Here is a 20,983-nt window from a genome sequence, read left to right as displayed (position 1 = left end):
TATAAAACATAAACTGCGAAGAGGTAGAGAGGGAAAAGTAACTCTGTCAGCATACTCTTTCTTTTTTTGTTTCTTGGTTCTATTACAATGGGCAGGAATAGTGGAAATTCATAAGATGAAAACACTAATATGGTAAAGGTGTACAAAGGGGATTTTTTAAAACATGCATTTGAAAGACACAAATAACAATGTTTAGTGTTATCAAACTTAGTTTAAATTGAGTTCCTGTTTGCAGTTTCTACTAGATCTTTGCCAAGAGCTGTATGCAGATGTTTGAGAAAATTAGAACTACAAAAGTATGTTTTTGTAAATTTGTTTTTAGGGGTGAATATTTATATTATAGTACATAAATGTTGAAGCGTATACATTTTTATTTTATTACTACTTCCCCCATGATCATGTTTTCATTTGTTTTCCTCTTCCTCTTCTCAGTTCCCTATATTTGTCCTGAACAAATTAGACTCAACTGGAGGGAAATAGTCCCAGATACAGAGTGAGAGGAACAGTGCAAACCATATGGGAAGCTGCGTACAGGAACAAGTTAAAAGATATCCATTTTGGATTTTAAAATTCTTTCACAGTGATAAAGTATGCATCCAGGCATCTCCGAGTTTGAAAAATACCTCATGCACCTTGACATTCAACAGATATTTATTTTATTCCTCCTACCATGTACAAAATGTTGTGCAAGAGGAATGAGTCACAGCCGATGTCCTCAAAAGGCTTTAAAAATTGTGTAAGGTGGAGATGGGAAGGCAGTAATCAGAAATTTGTAAGTTCAATAATGGAGATACACCAGAGTGTTTCAGAGCACAGGGGAGCGAGCATACTAGCCCAAAGGGCATAGAAGTCTTCTGGGATAGGGGTGCCCAAGTTAACCCTGAATGGGAGAATGTGTGCTAGCCAGGGGATAGGGAGGGGATCACGGGCAAAGGACCTCAGTCACAAGGGCAGTATAAATAAGGCAAAGAGGTGCCATTCATTGGGTATGACCTCAGAGCTTTAGGATTAATGCAGGGTGAGCATGGGTGAAAATGAAGGAGAGGTGGATTGGGGCCAGCTCCTGGAGGGCACCATACATTCTGTGAAAGGGCTTGGATTTGATCCTGTAGGTGATGAGAAGGCTGTAAAGGATTAATTAGAGAATGGCCATGAGCACATTTACTTTGAAATAATTCCATCTGACATCTGAGTAAAGAATGGATTTGCAGGAAGCAAGAATGTATAAGAGAAGAGTCATTTAGGATGTCATTGCAATAGTCCGAGAAGAGTAAATGGCAGGCTGGCTGAAGGTAGTAGGAATGTGGTGGAGGGAATTTGCAAAGTGCCCTCTTGCTTTCAATGGCTAGTGTGAATACAGATAGTTCATGCCCCTATTATTTTTCATCCTTCTTGTGTCAACCCTGGAATACAGGGCCCATTTTGTGAACAGAAATTATATGTGCATTGTTTATCATTGTTTTTAGGAGCAAGATTGTTGAATTCCTTTCGCATGGTCCCCATTTGGGTAGTGGAATATTGGTACAATGCCTCAGGGCACTTAAGAAAGATTTAAAAATTTTTCTACAGTCCTATTCCAAAAGTATAATAGGTTTCTATAGTTTCCCAAAGGTGTGGCCATGCCAAATATTTTCTTGCATGTTTCTGTGCCTATAAGTATTTGTTGTAATGGACAGTCACTTTTAGATGATAACCTTCTCAAGTTGACATTAATCCCTAACAGCACTGATGCAGTAATTATCCACTGCATTTTGTAGCTGGCAATTCTAGGTACTAACACCTGTTACTTGAGAGGAAGGCCTTTTGACTGTCAACAGAAAATTTTATTGTAGAATTGGAGGCGTTGCTTTTCTTAAGAAAGTCAAGTCATGGTGTTTACCAGTTGTAACTCTATAAAAACAAAATGATTAGAATTTGTTAATGTAAGGGCACCTGCATTAATGTAGGGGCTCAGTTATTTAACTGTCTACTGTCAGCTCAGGTCATGATCCCAGGACCCTGGGATGGAGCCCCACGTCAGGCTCCTATCTTGGTTGGGAGTCTTCTCTCTCTGTCCCTTCCCTGATCATGCTTGCTTGCTCTCTCTCTCTCTCTCTCTCAAATAAATAAAATCTTTTTTAAAAATACATAAAATTTGTTAATATAACTGAATTTGTTTCTTTTCTGGTACTTAATAGTTTTTTTTTAAATTAATTTACAGGAAAGAAAGTTTATCAGAGTTTCTTCCTAAACCTCTTAGAGATAACAGCATATTTTAATCAGAGACTTGTAAGTATCCTTTTCTTCTTTATTTAGAAAATTAGATATTGATTTTGTGGAAGAATTGGCTCCTTCAAGAATACTCTTGACAGGATATGGCTAAACAATCTGAGTTGGCATGCACAATTTGAGTGAGAGTAAAACACACAGAAAATCACCTCTCAAAACCCAAAACAAAGAAATCAAAACTGCTGTTAGAAAACCATCAAATCTATCTATAGCCTTTGAACGTTTGACTTATTTTTTGGCAATTTCTCTGTCTTGATGTCACTGTCATTACTTTTTTCCCCTTTGTGAAAATATCTGTGTGTCTGCATATTTTAGGAAGTCTGTAACATCAATGAGAAGGAAGAGGAAAAGGGTAGGGTGTGAACACAGGAAAGGGAAGAATTTGTATTCTGTAAAAAGTTACATGGCTTTGGGGCACCTGGGTGGCTCAGTCATTAAGTGGCTGCCTTTGGTTCAGGTCACGATCCCAGAGTCCTGGGATGGAGGCCCATATTGAGCTCCCTGCTCGGCGGGAAGCCTGCTTCTCCCTCTCCCGCTCCTCCTGCTTGTGTTCCTTCTCTTGCTGTGTGTGTGTGTCTCTCTCTCTCTCTGTCAAATAAATAAAAAAAAGAAAAAGTTACATGGCTTTGGACGACTTTGTATTTTCCAGTCACACTTTCAGGGAAATTTTGTACAAAATCAGACCTACGTCTCCTAATAGCTAAGGTTCAGTCACTTTCATCATATTTTTGAAGTGTCTGTTACTCTGCTAGATGCAAAACTGGCCAACTCAGGAACAGGGAACTGGGGACACCCTTCCTGCTTCAATTTAGCAAGAGGCCAAGACAAGCATATCTTTTCACAAGCAGGTATTTTATCAGATAAACTGAGAAGACTCAATGAGAAGAAGAAGAAAAATCTTTGTCTTAAAAGCATATCTGTAGCAACAGCATTTAATATTTTGTTCCCTGAAAGACATTTGACATCTCATGTAGTCCTCTTCTAGCACTAAGACAAATAATCGTCATACTGAGCTGAAGAGCACAGAGTGTAGGGCCCGTTTAGTAAACACAGACAATGAAGCAGTCAGTAGCTAAAGTCTGGAGCTGAGAGGTTCTTCACTGGTGGTAAGAGATTAGCATACTTCTGGGCTTCTCAACTGTAAATATTTGTGTTGACTAGAGTTGATGACTACCTTAGATCATTTTATGATTCTAGGACATCCTTGAAATTTTGTTGCTTAGTAGTTAATAGTCATTTTATCTTGGGTAATCTATGCTTATTATACTGACTTTAACATGTGTGTAGTAGCTAATAAAACCAGCCAGCAGGAACAGAGAGATATTTCTAGCTTGCTTCATCAGATAAGATCTCAACAAATTTTTTAATTAGAAGGTGTACTGAAATCTTAATTACACACGCTGTCACAATATAGGTGGTTTCCTACCTACGTGACATTAATTTTTAGTTCCAATGCATCCATATTTTAATCTTGTGTGTTTGAGGAAGTTACCTGAATTCTCTAATGCTTCAATTTATCAGTAAAATGAAACTAAAAATGCTTATTTTATAGGCTTGCCTGGGGATTAAGTAAAATGATAAAACAGTATAATATAAATAATAATACTGAAATAAACTACTACAATCATAATTTCCTATCTTTATTATATTGTTTCATAGACTTTGAGGTTTTGCCCACATAATGATTTCATTTGTCCGAGTATATAAACTATTTATAAAATCACTGAAAGAATTGTGAGAATGGAGATTTCTGGCCACATTCCCAGATATTTTTAACAAGTATCTCAGATAATGCACATGAAATTGACCTACAGGCCACCCTGTGAGAAACACAAATTTTCTCTTAAAAATAAGCCTCAGAGTAGTTGATTTATCAAATCACAAGTGAACTTTGTGCAAAATATATATTCTTAGGGCTCCATCTTGGAGATTCCAATTTGGCAGATCTGGAGCAAGGCTTTGCAACTTTTCAATAACTTGCCATGCCGATTTTTATATTTGCAAACCACTGCTCTACAGCCTCACCATATTCTAACTTTTGATAAAGCTTATAGTTGTGCTTACCATACGTAGATGAGGGGATATCATTATGGGTCAATGCTTCAACTAGTCCGGGTCAAGTTCCAGGAGTGAAGGGATGAGCGTGGATGTCTGCATTTGCATACATAAACAAGGCTGACAGTTTTATTTACCTTGGTTGTGTAGCTGCTTTAAGTAAATCAAGTCAAGCCCATAAATTGTGGAACCCCTGAATGAGAAAGAACTTTTGGAGACCACCTAGTTTGAACCTGTGTTTCATGGGAAGAGGACAGTGGGGCTCCGAGGTCTACCGAAGGCCAGAGGACAAGACCAAACTGACACTTGGATTTCTGTTCCCAGCTCGGTTCCATTTCCACTGCAGTTGGTTGACTTTGATTCTGTCATTTCAATGAGGTGCAGCCTGTGAAACCAGCTACTATTGTGCTGGCTGTGGGCTTCCCGGCAGGCATAGAAAGTGCTGTGTGATTCAGCTTTCCTACTTAACTGTTCAGCTCTCTGAGAGTGACAGCTTCTTCCTATCTCCAGTTCTCTCTCTTGAATAACAAAGAGGCAGGAAGGCCACTGAAGGACTGAAGGTACTCCCCAGGAGAGGCAGCCTGTCCCAGCAGTGGCACCATCTTCTCAGTTGCCTTCCTGATTCTTTATCTTAGCCAGAGTCATCTGCTTTTTCTATCTTTATCTCTAGATGGCGGAGCCATCATTGCTTTGTCTGTAATTTTACTCTTGCATCATTTTCTTTTAGCACTCTTTACATCGTGTTACTTGCCCTCATTTGGACACCATTTAGCTCTGGCGTGCCATTAAGTTCAACAAATATTAAATACTACTATGTTCCAAGAACAGTCTTGGGTACCTGAAATGCAAAATGAAGCTAGCGTGGTCCTGGTTTCAGAAGAGTTTTCAGTATCATGGGGGAGGGAATCAATATAACAAATCTGCAGGAGTGTTTGAGAGTGTTACAGTAGCCAAGGATACCATATCAGGAGAGTCAAAGAAATATTGGGAAAGGAAGTGACATCAGTCTTTTTTGAGTGAAAAAATCATAACCCATAAGATAAATGTGCAACATTTTACAACCACCTGAAGAGAATGTTCCTAAGGCTTAATGAAGAGAGCTAATGCCCTCAGAGATGAATAAGGTGGGTGTTGGCATGATGGTGAGAAAGGGACACTGCAACGTGTAGCAGGAGACCTGGGTCTTCTGCTCACACTACCAATATCAACCTATGTGACTTGCATCAATCCAGTAAGACTTCTCTGGCCCCACTTGAGTGCTCACTGAATTCATTCAAATAATGAAATTCAAGTTATAGGCTGCCCTACATTTTTGAGATACAGTCAGGTGGAAGAAAAGTGCCTCCCAGGTGAAGTGCTATCTGAGCCAAAGCCTCAGTTTTGAGCTTACCTCAATACCTCGGTTTTGAGGTATTGAATGAGTGAAGAGAGGCTTTGGAAGGAGAATGCTCCCGCCAGGAAAACTGCATCCATCCACTGGCCTGAGTCTGGAGGTGAAGGGAGTATTTCTGAGAGCTACAAGTCCTGAGTGAGGAGCAGTTTCTTTCAGCTGCTGGACCACAGGGGAGGAGAACCAAAAGGCAAGGCTTATATATAAGCAGAATGTAGATCATGCAGGGTGTTGTTAGTCGTGCTAATGAACTTGGTTACTTTTTCTTGGCTTAAGGGCAATAGTCGAAGAACTAAGATAGTAAGATTTGCGTGGCTAGCATAAAGAGTGGAAGAGGAAAAGAAAACTGAGGCAGGATGAAGGAGATACTCCAGTCTGAAGTTGTTGGTGACCTTAACTAGGTTAGGAAAAGTGAGCAGAGAAGTTGCTCCATCAATTAAATAGCTATTTGAGAATAGAATTTATATGACTTGATGGTCATAGAGGTGAGGGAAAAGGATGCCTGCTGGGCTTCTGGCCTGTGCAACTGGGTAAATTTTAGTCTGTTCATGGAGAAAGAAGCCCAGGGGGAGGAACCAGCTTCAAAAGGAATTCGGGAATCTCTAACATGAGGGGATGAAACCAGCCGATCTGTCCTGGGGCTCCTCATACTAACTGGCCTTCCACATGCTGAGAATATCACACACGTTGTCACACTTAGTCTTCTCAGCTGTGGGAGGTAGTATTCTGTGCTCAAAAGATGTGAAAGCTGAGGCTCAGAGAGCTTAATGCCTTGTATAAGGTCCCTTAGCTAATAAGTAGTGGAGCCAAAAGTTCAGACCGAGCTAAACCAGGTGCATTTCATTCTAAAGCACCCGCACCTTCTATTTTATCACTCCCCCTTCCCTTTGAGCCTGATTTGTGTAACTCTGTGAAAATAGGTCACTTGTAGAACATAAATAACTTTAGACTTTATGTATTGTTAAATTGAAGGCATAAACTCTACCTTCTAACCGGTCATTATCTCTCACCTGGAATACTGCAGTTGTCTCCAAACTCATCTCTTGAATCCACTCTTCTTTTCAATCTGTGCCGAAGTGATCTTTTTAAAGTTCAATTTTGATCATCGCGCTATTGCTTAAAAGATGTCAATGACTTTCCATTGCTTTTAGCATAGAACAAACCTTAACATGCCCCAATGATGTGTAGCCCCTGTTAACTGACCCACTTCATCTTGTGCCATTTTCTACCTTCTTCTCTGTACTTAGGCCATACTGGCCTTCCCTCAGCTTCTGAAGTGTGCTATGCTCTTCTCCTCTGCATGAAATACTTGTCTTCCGTATCTGTATCAACCAGTTAGTGCCTTTTCTTCATATCTCAGCTAATCTTGTCAACGAATCAGGTTCTGATACACTCACAAAACAATTTTTTCACCTAAGACCGCAATTTGTATTTATACATGGATTTGTGTTCATTTTTTTCCCCACCCATTAGATTCCATGAAAGTAGTTCCACAACTGTTTTGCCAGGCATATAATTGGCACTCAATAGATATTTTCTAAGCAAATTAATAAATTTACAAAAGAATGAATGCATTTCTGGATTAGTTAATTTATATTTGATTATTTATTTGGTATATTATTTAGAATTGAAAAAAGAACATTTTCTATATTCCCATAAAATAATTTCAGTTATATATAACATTGTTTGTGTTTTTCTTTTTTAAAAGATTTTATTTATTTGACAGACAGAGGTCACAAGTAGACAGACAGGCAGGCAGAGAGAAGAAACAGGCTCCCTGCTGAGCAGAGAGCCCGATGTGGGGCTCAATCCCAGGACCCTGAGACCATGACCTGAGCTGAAGGCAGAGGCTTAACCCGCTGCGCCACTCAGGCACCCAACATTGTTTTTTAATATCTTGTTGATATAGTATTTCCCCTGGTATTATATTATAATTGTTTTTCCCTTTCTGAAGTCAATTTTCTTTTGCACGATAGATGAAGCTAATTCCAACAGCATAGTGGTAATTACTGAATTGACATTTTTTGGATTAAACCAATTAAACCAAAGCAATTAAGACTTGGAAATGGCAACTATAAAAGAACAATATGTCATCATTCAGTGTACCAATGAAGAATGGAAATGTGTTATAATTAGTTTGTAAATGTCACATCTTTATTGGACTTGCTAATTAAATGAGACTTTTCCATCCCAGCCTTGCTGAAAATAATTTGGAATTTTCAGGAGTGATATTTTATTTTTTTCACTCAAGATTGATTCTCTGCCATGTGATGATCATAGTCTAACAAATAAGGCTTGGATTAGGCCTAGTGAAGAATGCCACTAATGTGTGAGCCCTTGGCCCTCAAGTGGTGGTGGACTGTCAGTGTTCAAAATAGGCTACCAAGACTCAGGACTGAACAAATGATTGGGCTGGACTGGGATGGAATCTAGCATAAGATATTTTTGCAATGTATTCTACAGATACATTGCTGAGACCCACCCACCCCCAAATTGTCTATGAACATTGACTATGATTATCTAGCATTTGAATCTCGAAGAGCCAACTGAAGGGATTAGATTACATGAGCACCCAACAAAGTTCTTTAGCTTGAATAGCTTGTAATACTACATGGAGGAAGGGACAAATTAAAGGCAGGTGGAAGAAGGCTTATCTATTAGAGATTAAAGTTCCAGCTGTTACAGGAAATAGGTTTTTGGCCACTAGGACAACAATTTATGATATAGTCCAGCATTTACCAACATGGGGATCCTGGTCTTCTGGGATTCTACAGAATTATTAGAGGGGTCCACAAGCCATCTATGCCTCTGTGTCTAAATAAATACTGTTGTATATCATATATATTACCATTTTCTAAATATATAGGTTATTGTTATAAAAATGAGAATTTGTGTTTCATAGAATCTTTTCATCTGTTATGTATTATCTCAGTCAGATATCTAAAAAATGTGGTTCTTCAATCCTGAGACATCATTTTGCATTAAATCTCAATAAACAAGTTATATCTGTCATACTACGAGGTATACCAACTTTTTTTCTCCACACCTAGTATTTCTGAGAATCTTCAGATTCTAGGACTCCATCCTGAGTGCTATCTTCACTTTTCTCATCTGATGCTCTGGTTTCTCTGCTCACCACTTTCTACTGTTTCCCACAACTTTTTTGATGCTGCTGCCAAACTCTATAGTTGAAATCAGACTAGGATTGCCCTCAGGGTCCTCTCTTTGTTGCCCAAAGCAAAGATATCATTAGGATGGTTGTGGTGTATAGTAAAGTTCACCCAAGACTGGAGGATAATATGAGAGAATTATAGTGCAGAGATGGGAAACTTAGTATTAGGTATTCAACATCATTACTACTAGAATCAGTTCATTATGCCCATTAATGGGAGATCCCTACTGCTTGGCTCTGTTCTTAGTGTCTAGCCTTGTTTCAGGTTTCTATCCTCCTTCTACTGGCAGTTGCCTCCCTGGGCTCTAGGCTAGAATCCCTCTCTCTGCACATAAAGAAATCAATACATGTTGTGATTTTATATCCTAGAAGTTATTATGTCATTCAGACCCTAGCATATACAACTTTAAAATTACAATAAGTAACTGTTATTGTCTGAATATCATCCTTCCCAGGTAGGATTATCATTTAATGACCCTCTACCCCAACAATCTACTCCCAAGCAAGAGGGCTTTCTAATTGAAAGGGTAAATGATTAGTTTCACAAAGTCTCAGAAGAACATAGATTGACTTCTAAGCACAGAACAGAGTTGGGATATGGAGATGTCTTTCCCTAAGAGATTTTGCAATCAGAAACCTTCCCTTACGCACATGAAGGCATAACCTTCATGGAATGGGGAGCAAAAGGTCTACCTTCTTCTCCTATGTGCACCCAAAGGCTTGGTCTTTTCCTGTTGCAAATTACATCCACCATGTCCATAGGTGATCTGATGTTAAAAAAATGGTTTTGTCCTTGAAAAAATTAGAAATCATAATTATTGTGGGATAAATATAAGCCCAGATGTCCAGTGACATGATGTCTAGACTTGATTCTGAAATTAATGAAATCTCTGTCATACCAGCAATTTGGTCTCCTTTTTCTCATCTTTGAAACCAGGATTGCTTTCTCATTAATTTAATTGTTTATTATTTACTGTTGACTAAACTCCTTCTGACTCCAGAATTCTCAGGTATCTCCAAGTTACTTATGGAATGTCTATTGTTTTGCTTTTCTCTGGACTGTCTTCAGTAGCATTGAGTAGCTTGGCTTTGCATCAACTCTATGAAATTGTAAAATAGAGGACACATGTGTGGCTCAGTCAGTTAAGGGTTTACCTTTGGCTCAGGTCATGATCCCAGGAACCTGGGATCAAGCCCTGCACTAGGCTCCCTGCTCAGCTCCCTCTGCCCCCTCCCTGCTCATGCAGTCTCTCTCTCTCTCTCTCTCTCTCTCTCTCTCTCACACACACACACACACACACACAAATAAGTAAATACAATCTTTTTTAAAAAAAGAAACTGAAAAATAGAGAAAAAAACTAGACTGCTGTGGTCAAGGTCAGAATAAACATTTGAATGCCTTGTGCAAAATGTTACATCTCGATTTTTTAAATTAGCCTATTGAAATATTTCTATATATCCTTAAAAGCAGGAAACACACTTATTAATTTCCACCCAGCTACTGAACTTCACAGGTCATTAAAAATGTGTTATGAAAAATTAGTCACTTGTCCCCAGTTATAGATGGTGATAGAATTAGGAGTTGAATCATATGTTTCCATTACTACATTTAACTTTAAAAATAAGAGTTAACACTAAGATAATTTAAAGGAAGAAACTGTGTCAGGGTGCAGATAATATTTTAAAAATGCAATTTTAAAGAGGCCAAAAATTCTACTTACATTTATAATTATTACTATGTGTATGAGAAACAAAGATGAGACTATTTCAATATATGTTCCCCAGAAAAATCTTGAGGCAAATTACAGAAAGTATCAAAAGAAAAGGAAGATTATTAAACTCCAAAGAGTTTACTCTATGCATTAACTAGAGGCAAAATGCCCACTCAACTTGATGTTTATGGGAAAAAAAATACTCAATGAAAATATTGTTATGACTGGGCTAGCTTAAAAACACATCAAAGAAACATGATGTTTTCAGACTACAGAAAGCCTTCTGATATAGAATTGACTAGGAAACAGGTTTTGAATTTTAATTTTGGCAATTAATATTTTAAAATATGAAGACTATTTAAGTTAACAGAAGACAGGCAGCTCTGCTTTCTCTCCATGCCTCATGGATGATTTGCTGGGGAAAGTCACACACATAGGTAGGTATAAAAAAGACTCATGAACATCTGTATTGTTTTCATTATTTCCTAATGGGGCTTCTGAAAATGCCAGAATGTGCTTCTCTCCATACAATGTGATGTATGATTATTATGTGCATGATTATTGTCACCATCCTGCAGTCCCCAATATGCAAGACTTCCTGGTTTTCAGAAACCTTACTACTCTGAGGTGGAGTATGTAGCTTCGTCCTCTCTTCGGAGACTCAAAGACCCAGGGACAGTCTCCTGGTGACACAAGAGTGACTTGAATAAGAACATTCCTCATTCAAATGAAACAAGAGCTATGGTGTACATACTGATTAGTTTTTCTTTAAGCTCATACTTTTTAGTGCAAGTAAAATATATTTTTAGTTTTTATCCATTTAGCTCAAAAAATTCCAAGTTTTGAAGTTGTTGCAATAAATGTACCTAGTCCATAGGTCTTGAAAGTGAAACAAATTGGTTTATAAATCCTTATAATTACAATATGCTTTAATGACTACTTTCCTGTTTAGTTTCTGGCTGCTTTTGATGAGTGATTGGGAAGCTTAGGTGGATTTAGGCAGATTTGTGTGAAGGTAAGAGGAGTGAAAGAGGAGACAGCTAAAAGCAACTTAAAACCCTAAAGATCTAGGTTCTCCTGCCTGCACTGCAAATGGAAGATAAAGGATTTAGTCATTGAGGAGAGATAACAAGACAGGGTTAGGGTAAACTGAGGCTCAAAGAGGTTGAGGAATCTGCCTGATGGTGTGTAATTGGTCTTGCTAAAAACACAGATGCAACTTCAGCCTCCCTGCCCCAACCTTAAACTTGGGCAGAAGATAAAATGCTGATAATTCAGAAAAGTCTTCCCCCCACTTTTCCAAATAACACTTCTTTTCTATTAACTAATTTGCAGAAGTGCCGCCATTGACAATTTGATTCTTTGGTCTAAGACTTTGGAGTTTTTCTTGTAGGGAACCACACAGCATATTTCTGTGAATGAATTAAGCAAATTTTTCCAAGAGTTGCTCTGAATAGGATAAAAAGGAAGAGGACATTGGAAGGTCTACAGGGGGGGTCAGGAGAAGAGGAGAAAACTGATGAAGGAAGACTGTGAAGGGTGCAAAGCTGTTGGTCTGGGAGAGTCTGCAATTGACTAAAGGCAGTGCTGCCTGTTGTAATGAAATTGTGCTCTAAATGTGTTTTAATGTAATCATGTAATGTTTGTTTCCCTTACTTCACTGCCTTCATAGATTCATTCACAGTATTTATCCTCTTACAAACAGCTGTTGAAGCAATTCAAAAGATTGCTTCTGATTTTTTTATTCAGAAGATGCACATTTATAAATGATGCTCTCCAAATATTAGTTGAATTAAGCGAATTCTTCTTCAACCCTAGCTTTTTCTTAGTCCATTGTTTTTTACAATCTCTTTGAAAGATCCAAAGATATCTTGGTCAATATTGTCCAGAGTGTTCTGGCTCCTCAGGCTGACTTTCCAGATAAACAATCTTTGGTGAGCGGTTGTTTTTGCTATCTTCAGTGTATCCATGTTTCCATGCTTCCTTCCTCCTCTGCTTCTCCTGCTAGTGAAGATCTTTAAAAGTGTCTATAGTTACACTACTTTTCAGATTATTACAAATGAACTAGCTTTTTAGTATTTTCTTTGGTTATTTTAATGATGGATTTGGGATAATTTTTCTATACTGAAATTCTTCAGCATCCTTACTCAAATATCAAAGTATAACAATGAGAAATCTGATGTGAAATTGGGGTGCAAAAGGTCTACCTTCTTTTGAACCTTCCAAGAGACATATTTTTTGGTCTTCTTCTTTCCAGAATTTAATGTGCCTTGGGTGACTCAGTCAGTTAAGTGTCTGCCTTTGGCTCCGGTCATGATCCCAGCATCCTGGGTTGGAGTCCCACATTGGGCTCTTTGCTCATCAGGATGTCTGCTTCTTCCCTGCGTCTGCCCCTCCGCCCTGCTTATGTTTCTCTCTCTGTCAAATAAATAAAATCTTAAAAAAAGATAAAAAAGAAATATGATGTGAAATGGATCAGAGTGTTATGTTGACTTACAACATCCTTCTTGATTCAGAAATATTGCCAGGCCTAGAGTATAAGTGTACTAATGCTTGAAATGCCAAAGACTGCTTTCAGGTTTGATAACATAAGCTTCCTATCTGCTCAGACAGGATTTACAAATGATGTGGATTGCATTTCATTTGGAAAGCACTCATTGAACAACTACTATCCACTGTCCACACGTAGAATGTATTTTTCTTTCCTTCCAGGAGTTATGGTCTTTTAGGGGTAAAACAAATCATCCACACAGAATGTATCATGAAAAATATATTAAACTATATATATATATATATATATATAAACTTAAATATATTAAACTTATCTAGAGGTGGACTTTAAGGTTGACTGTTAGAGTGAATGGTGAAAAAGCCCAGGGGATGACTAATACAGCCAAGACCATCAGTATATGTCCTAATAGAGCAGGTCTGGAAAAATCTAGTGATTTAATTTTTAATCTGCTACAAGAAAATTTGCAATAACTTTGGAGATTGGATGAATAGATCTCTAAGGTTGTGCATATGCATTGGTATACTTTGCTAAAACAACCATTCTTTGGGGTCATACATGCTGTTAGACCCTGAAGCCCAATAGCTTATAAATAACCTCGATTCCAGTTCAGTCATTCTCAGACTTGTGTGACAGCATGAATCTCCCTGGGTGCTTACAATGCACGTGGTGTTAAACACACTGAGTTGGAGGTTCTAGTCTGTATTGTTAACTGACCACCCAGGTGAGCCTGATGGGCAGGTAAATTTGGGAATCTCTAGTTCATCTGGCATAAGATTAATTTTCGTTAAATAGGCTTTTTACCCACCCTTGCCCCCCTCTCTTTCTCTATTTTTCTCCCTTCCCCCCATCAAGACTTACAAAAATAAATAAATCTTAGAAAGAGCTAATTTGCTTTAAATTTACTTTTAATCTCCAGGCTGGCATAAGTGAGATAGTTTTCCAAGAGACCTATTTTTTGGTCGTCTTCTTTCCACAATTTAATCAAGCGTTAAGGTGAAAATCTGATTCTTCTCTGTGAAGTGGCTCATAAGACAGAAGAGGAATTAATTTACACTGCCTGGTGTTAGGATGTGTTATGATTATGTTGGCAAAGCTATAAAAAGAAAGTATCCAAAGCTTATTAAAAAATTCCATGGAAGAGCAGATGGGTGAAGCAGAGTGCCTGATCATTTAGCAGCTACTGAGCTAAAGGATCTTTGAGCCAAGGTGTATATAGCTGGGGCAGCTTGACGAAGGTCACAAAATCATAGTTACAGCTTTCAAGGGGAAAGTTCAGAATTTTAGAGTAAAATGCATACTTGTCTTACTGTACAAAATGACTAAACAGGGGCGCCTGGGTGGCTCTGTGGGTTAAAGCCTCTGCCTTCGGCTCCGGTCATAATCCCAGAGTTCTGGGATCGAGCCCCACATCGAGCTCTCTGCTCTTCGGGGAGCCTGCTTCCCCATCTCTGCCTACTTGTCATCTCTCTCTCTGTCAAATAAATAATTAAAATCTTTAAAAAAAAAAAAAAAGAAAAATGACTAAACAGCCTGATAAATACATTGCCATCCCTAGTCAATTACCCCAGGGAATCTAATAGTATATTTCCTTTGTTGCATTTATTGGGGGGGTCCTCTCCTTTGTAATCATAAAATGTCTTTCCACAAAATGCCAACTAGAACCGCAAAGATAGGATACAGGAAAAATAAATAAATAAGCAATTAAATAGTCTAAAATTACCCTCCCCCCTAACAAAAAGTTTACCTAGGGCATGTACTTGGGAACAGAGTGAACAACAGGGCTGTGGGAGGCAGGCTCTATAGTAGTAAGAAAGTAGGGTTCCAGGGCACCTGGGTATCTCAGTTGATTGAGTGGCCATTGGCTCAGTCATGATCTCAGGGTCCTGAGATCAAGCCTGCTTCTCTCTCTCCCCTTGCTCTTGCTTCATCTCTCTCTGTCAAATAAATAAATAAAAATCTTAAAGAAAAAAAAAAGAATCTGGGGTTCCTCTTGGTTCATGTGGGAAGATATGATTGGCTTGTCTGAATAATTCTGCAGGCAGTCAGGAAACTGAAATCTGCTACTCAGGGATTAGAGGAATTGTGTTTGGTCCCTTTGATAGAGGGAGGGTTGTTTGGCAAAGGGGCCTTATCTACAAGGGCAGTGTGGGGAGGGAACTTGTGGTTAGGCCATGTGCGGTCTATTTTATCACATGGCAAGGCAGAAATCTGTGTGGCATTATTGTAAAAAGTGGATATCCTCAGGGGTCGGCAGGCATGAATTTTTTACTTTGTGACTTAAATAGTACTTTGAGGAGCCCTTTCAGCCTCTCAATTGAACTTGCTGCCTGGGGCTGGCTGCCTGGGTCCTATAGAGGAGCTGAAAGTTTGAATGCTTTCTTCAAGATCCCAGTATTATGTATTCTGACAAGTGAAATGAGTGCTTTGGTCACTATTAGTGTACTTAGAACTCCAAAGGGGATAAGGGGTATCCTCGTGAAGCTTTGTATTGTAGTCTTGGTACGTGTAGAGAAATCTGTTACCTTGATTTTTTATTTTAGGTATCTGTGAAGAGATTCCCAGAGTTCTTTACAAAAAAGGAGGCAACTCTTAGGCAATGTACAAAAATGTACAGATGGGGCCAGTTGTTACTGCCTAAGGTGTACCAATCATCCTGACCCTTAGGTTTTCCCCTTTATTAGGGACATTCTGGTTAAGGGATGAAAACAGCGGCTCTCCACTGATATATGATGGTGGTGATATCATCAGTAAAATGTATGAACTCCCAGTACCAGTGATTCATTTGATTCTAACGGGCTTGCCAAGTAGCTTAGGGCTCTGGGAATGACATGGCCTCTATCAGCATTGTGGCATCTGTCGAGAGACTGAAGCCAGGACACCCCTTCTGCAGGTGGGTTATATCAGAGGGTCCAGGTTTGAGTTTATCCAGTAGCAAGGAAGGCTCAGAAGCTATGCTGAGCTTTTGGGGTGCTTCTTTAATGACTCAAGGCTTAACGGCTAGCCAGGTACAGCACATCATAGGCTCAAAGTTTATGAGAGCTTTATTTCCAGAAAAACCCACTATATGGCCAATAATTGCCATTTTAATGGTATATAATGCCAAGCCAGGAAAGACACTTTCTTGCATCAGAACTCCATGGGCAACTTATGGCCAGCATAGGTGGTCCAGAAACTCTAGGAGCTATGAAAGATGGATACTAAAGCCTCTCTGGTGAAGAAGTTTCTGAGGGAACAAACTGGGGTGCCTGTTGATTTCAGTTTGGACAGATTTTTAGAGACTTTTATTGGTGGGATCCCCTTTCAAGGTGAACTAATTTTTAAATAACAATTTTAGTGACATTAAGTAAAATTTGTTATTGAAGAATATGTTACCCCCAGAACCCAAAAGGGACTAAAGATGGTGAAATTGTCTTAACCATGTGAGTGCTGAGAAGGTCAATACCTGTTTGTTTTTTTCTTTTCTATCTTTTTTTTTTTTTTTTTTTTTTTTGCTTTTTAAGATTTTATTTATTTATTTACAGAGCATAGGAGTGGGGAGGTGCAGAGATAGATGGAGAGAGAGAATCCCAAGCAGACACCTCGCTGAACATGGATCCCAGTGCTGATTGGATGGAGTCAGAAATTTCAGTAATTAGGTTGTTGGCTGTAGAGACCTTACTGGGATGACATGTGGCATTACAGTTGCAGCAATCAACTACAGGCCACCATTCATTTGTTCCAGATTTAAGGAACAAGCCAAATAAGGCTGTTAAATGGAATACCAATGGAATCAGGGAAGGATTCACTCATTACCTGTTAAACAGCAAGTTTTTAATCCTTGAGGACCTTGTTTTAAATTACATTGAGTCATGTTAACTATTTAATGAGGTTGAGGGAGTAGAGAGTAAGGGATGGGTCATGAGTTCTTATTTTGTTAAGCCAGTAATTTTCATCTATTTTTTATTGGGTCAGAGTATCCATGCTCACTATGGGATATTTTAGGGCAATGAGTACTATAGCCATAGGGAATTTAAGCTAGACAGAATTTCCTATAGTTAAGGAGAGTCATACCTCTTTGTGTTCTACCTTATATTTAGTAACTCCCTCATGGTAGGGGATACCATGTTTATTATAGTGGGATTCAAGGTATAACTGTAATTTTAGCCTTAGTATTTGTTAAGATCAATTGATGAATTTCTGCAGATAGTAAAATTAATTCAGGGGTGTCTTGGTGGCTCAGTCAGTTAAGCATTCAACTCTTGGTTTCAGTTAAGGTCATGGGATTGAACCCCATGTTGGTTCTAGGCAGAGCAGGAGGTCTGCTTAGAGATTCTCTCCTCCTGCCCCTCCCTCACCTCTCTCTCTCTCTCTTAAATAAATAAATAAATCTTTAGAAAATTAATTCAGAATATATATTATAAAGGCACACAAATCAGTGTCCTTTTATTTTTTGCTATATAAATGTTTCTAGTAAATTTTGGATTTCCAGTGAGGTCAAATTGTGGACCTTTGTTTTAAGTTGTTTCTTGTTGGTTTTCTCTCCTTGTATCCAGCATTCTTTCTTTCTTTTCTTTTTTTTTTATTTATCTTATTATTATTATTTGGTCACCGGATATAGGTGAGGAATGAGGGTGAGGTGGGGAATGGTGCTCTCTACTCCCATCATACTTATAAGTTTCTTTCCCCAGAGAACCTCAAATCAGTATCATCGAGGTTGGGGACATCCCCAATAGCAGTAGTTGGTTTATAGACCGTGGGCTTAAATTCAGTTTGAATTAACCCCTTCATGATGCCACAAGGGTGCCGTGGGTGTTTTGTGGAGGATTAGGGTCTTTGTTGCAACAGACACATGGGGAGCAGCAGAGTGGTCTACTACCAGGCTTGTTGGATCAAAACCCTCCTCTGCTGTGGCCCCACCTCCTCTGTCATGTGGAATTCTTTCTTTCTTTTTTTCCTCTGTTCAAATTCCACAAATTTGAAATATTTTAGGTTTTTAGCCATGTAAAGTTGCAGTTTTCAGTTTCTGTCTGCACAATCACCTATAGTGCACCCCTTCGGGGTATTTATGGGGAAAGTTTCAGGAGCTTGATAGCCTTCTTTGTCGGGGGTTGCCTCTTTGTCCAGGGAATTCCAGTCTTCCTGGAATCAAGGTCCACATCCAGTAAACTTATTTTGTCTATGGCTTGGATGGAGACCATAAGGCCAATGATTGCAAGATTAGCCCTTTGGTGTGTTGGTAGACAGAAATACTGAGCAAAGCCTAGGTACACTGGCTGTGAGTTTTATTTTGGGAGAGCAGTTGAGTACCAATGTTCCTTCCTCCCCCACCTTTTTTTTTTTCACCAGCCCCTGGGCCACAGGCCAAGATGGATGTGCACCTCGATACTCCTGAGGGTCAGGAGAGCGCAAGCAACAGTGGCAAGGGGAGCAGCAGCACAGGAAACCAGCAAGGTCACTACCCTTGCATGAACAACTGGGATACCATGCTTAATTCTCTATGGGGTGGTGATCTACTTTCTTTCCACAAATATCACAAAAAGGCTATCTGTGGGCCTGTCCCAGAGGTGCACAATTACAATATCTGTATAGCTTCCCAAGCAGCTGATGATAGTCACCAGGCCAGACACAGTGACTTAGGCTGATCCTTGGTAAACAAAGACGACCTGCCAAACAGACTAAACCTGACATCACCAGGTTATAGCAGGATGCAGTGAAATAATGATTCTCATCTTGGGGACAAGAGAGTTTTAGGGTGGAAAGTGATGGCAACGCCTAGCAAAGACAACAGAATACCACACAGGACATAGCCCAGATCTGCCAGCAATTAGCTATTCCTTCCCAGGCAGACTTACCATATCACAGAATCAGTTTAGTTAACCAAGAGCAGTTAATTGAGGCTGACCAGGTGTCCTCAGTCATGGTGGAGCATGTCATGTGGTTTGGGACACAGTGGTTTCTTATTCGCCCCATTGGTAAGGGAGAGATTCCTGTCCTGTGGGTATGGGAATAGCCAGACACTCAGCACTTGCCACTGGACAGATGAGATTGACAGCAAATTTTTAGTCACATATATTGATAGCTCAGGGAGAAGGATACTGAAGGCCATACAGGGCTTCACAGGGATTGTACTTAGACACAGAGTAACCAACCGAGGACAATAAGAGGCCTACTTTGTAGTAATATGAGTGTGTGATGCCTCCTGGTTCTTTACAAGGTGATATGATTGGTTTGTTTGAATATTCCACAGGCTTGCAAAAGGATAAATAGGAACTGTGCCTGGTCCCTCTGATTGTTTGGCTAGCATACCTTATCCTTGAGAACAGAGTGGGGAGGGAAACTTTTATATTTAGGCTATTAGAAGCCCTCCCAATTTTACCATATGTCAAGGCAGCATATAATATTGAGCCTTAATTTTAGGCTTTACACCACATGGAGAAATGAATTCTGTGTATGATTGTGAATTGGTTGGAAATTTACCCTTGAGAGAATAAATTTTAATGTGGAAATGAATGATTACACTTGAAATCACAAGACTGTTTTCTTCTCTGAAAGAAAAACAGGGATCTGTGGATTAAAATCAGTTCTGTTAAAGAATAATGCATTTATATCATTGTACATCTGTTTTTTGACTGAATAAAATGAGTATCTTGCTATTACTTGGATAAAAAAATTATTGAGGAACACCTGGCTGGCACAGGTGGTAGAGAATCCAACTCTTGATCATAGGGTTATAAGTTTGAGCCCCATGTTGGATATAGAGATCACTTAAAATATAAAAACATGGGGGTTAAGGGGGTAGGAGAAGAATGAATGAAACAAGATGGGACTGGGAGGGAGACAAACCATAAGTGACTCTTAATCTCACAAAACAAACTGAGGGTTGCTGGGGGGAGGGGGTTTAGGGGAGGGGGTGCGGTTGTGGACATTGGGGAGGGTATGTGCTTTGGTGAGTGCTGTGAAGTGTGTAAACCTGGTGATTCACAGACCTGTACCCCTGGGAATAAAAATATATGTTTATATAAAAAAATATATATATATATATATGATCCTGGGGGGTTAAGGGGGTAGGAGAAGAATGAATGAAACAAGATGGGATTGGGAGAGAGACAAACCATAAGTGACTCTTAATCTCACAAAACAAACTGAGGGTTGCTGGGGGGAGGGGGTTTGGGAGAAGGGGGTGGGATTATGGACATTGGGGAGGGTATGTGCTTTGGTGAGTGCTGTGAAGTGTGTAAACCTGGCGATTCACATACCTGTACCCCTGGGGATAAAAATACATTATATGTTTATAAAAAATAAATAAAAATAAATAAAAAATATAAAAATAAAACAAAACCCCTTTGTCTCTACCACTATACCATCAAACAAGATAGTAAGCATTATTTTAAAAAAATATTGAAACTTAACTAGAACTCCCTTTTATAAAATAATGGAAAACTTAATGTCCTTTAGAAAGCCCTAGTACACAATGCTCTACAATGTAGGATATATTTAAAAAAAAATTTTTTTTAAGATTTTACTTATTTATTTATTTAGAGCATGCACACATGCTTGGGGGAGGGACAAGAGGGAGAGGGAGAGAGAGAATCTTAAGCAAACTCCATGCCCATCATGGATCCCCCTATGCAGGGCTTTTGCTTATGACCCTGAGATCATGACTGAACAAAAATCAAGAATTAGACACCTAACTGACTGAGCCACACAGGTGCCCCCTCTTCAAAACTTTTTAAAAATGGATGCTCATGTTGACAAGATTATTTGTCATAATCCCAGAACAATGAAAAATCCCAAATCTAGAGGCATGTGAATGGTGTACTCAGTTCCCTGAGTTCCCCAGTAATTCACAATTTCCATTTTAAAAAGCCATGCTCTGGGAACAAGGAAAGAAACTT

The 20,983-nt window shown here is 39.1% G+C and overlaps 1 protein-coding gene and 1 long non-coding RNA gene across 14 annotated transcripts in view; both read left to right on the top strand.

Moving 5' to 3' along the window:
* The window catches only part of LOC309864468, a 664,253-nt gene that overhangs the window by 157,741 nt on the left and 485,529 nt on the right, over positions 1 to 20,983 (top strand). The window lies entirely within an intron of this gene.
* PKIB (cAMP-dependent protein kinase inhibitor beta) overlaps positions 1 to 20,983 on the top strand; it is a 108,988-nt gene that overhangs the window by 65,387 nt on the left and 22,618 nt on the right. For 4 of the 9 annotated variants that reach the window (XM_082730002.1, XM_082730006.1, XM_082730005.1 and 1 more), the window contains exons 3-4: positions 2,201 to 2,268; positions 18,435 to 18,539. The exons of 1 other annotated variant lie outside the window; for it this stretch is intronic. In XM_082730002.1, the coding sequence (XP_082586128.1) occupies positions 18,455 to 18,539 (85 nt within the window). In that variant the 5' untranslated portion in view covers positions 2,201 to 2,268; positions 18,435 to 18,454. Of the gene's footprint in view, positions 1 to 2,200; positions 2,269 to 18,434; positions 18,540 to 20,983 lie in introns of those variants that run through there. 4 more of the 9 variants (XM_082730003.1, XM_082730000.1, XM_082730007.1 and 1 more) reach the window with 2 other exon arrangements.

Source organism: Mustela nivalis (genome assembly GCF_964662115.1).
Source record: "Mustela nivalis genome assembly, chromosome: 5".
NCBI lineage: Eukaryota > Metazoa > Chordata > Mammalia > Carnivora > Mustelidae > Mustela > Mustela nivalis.
This window is presented reverse-complemented; position numbering and strand designations above follow the sequence as displayed.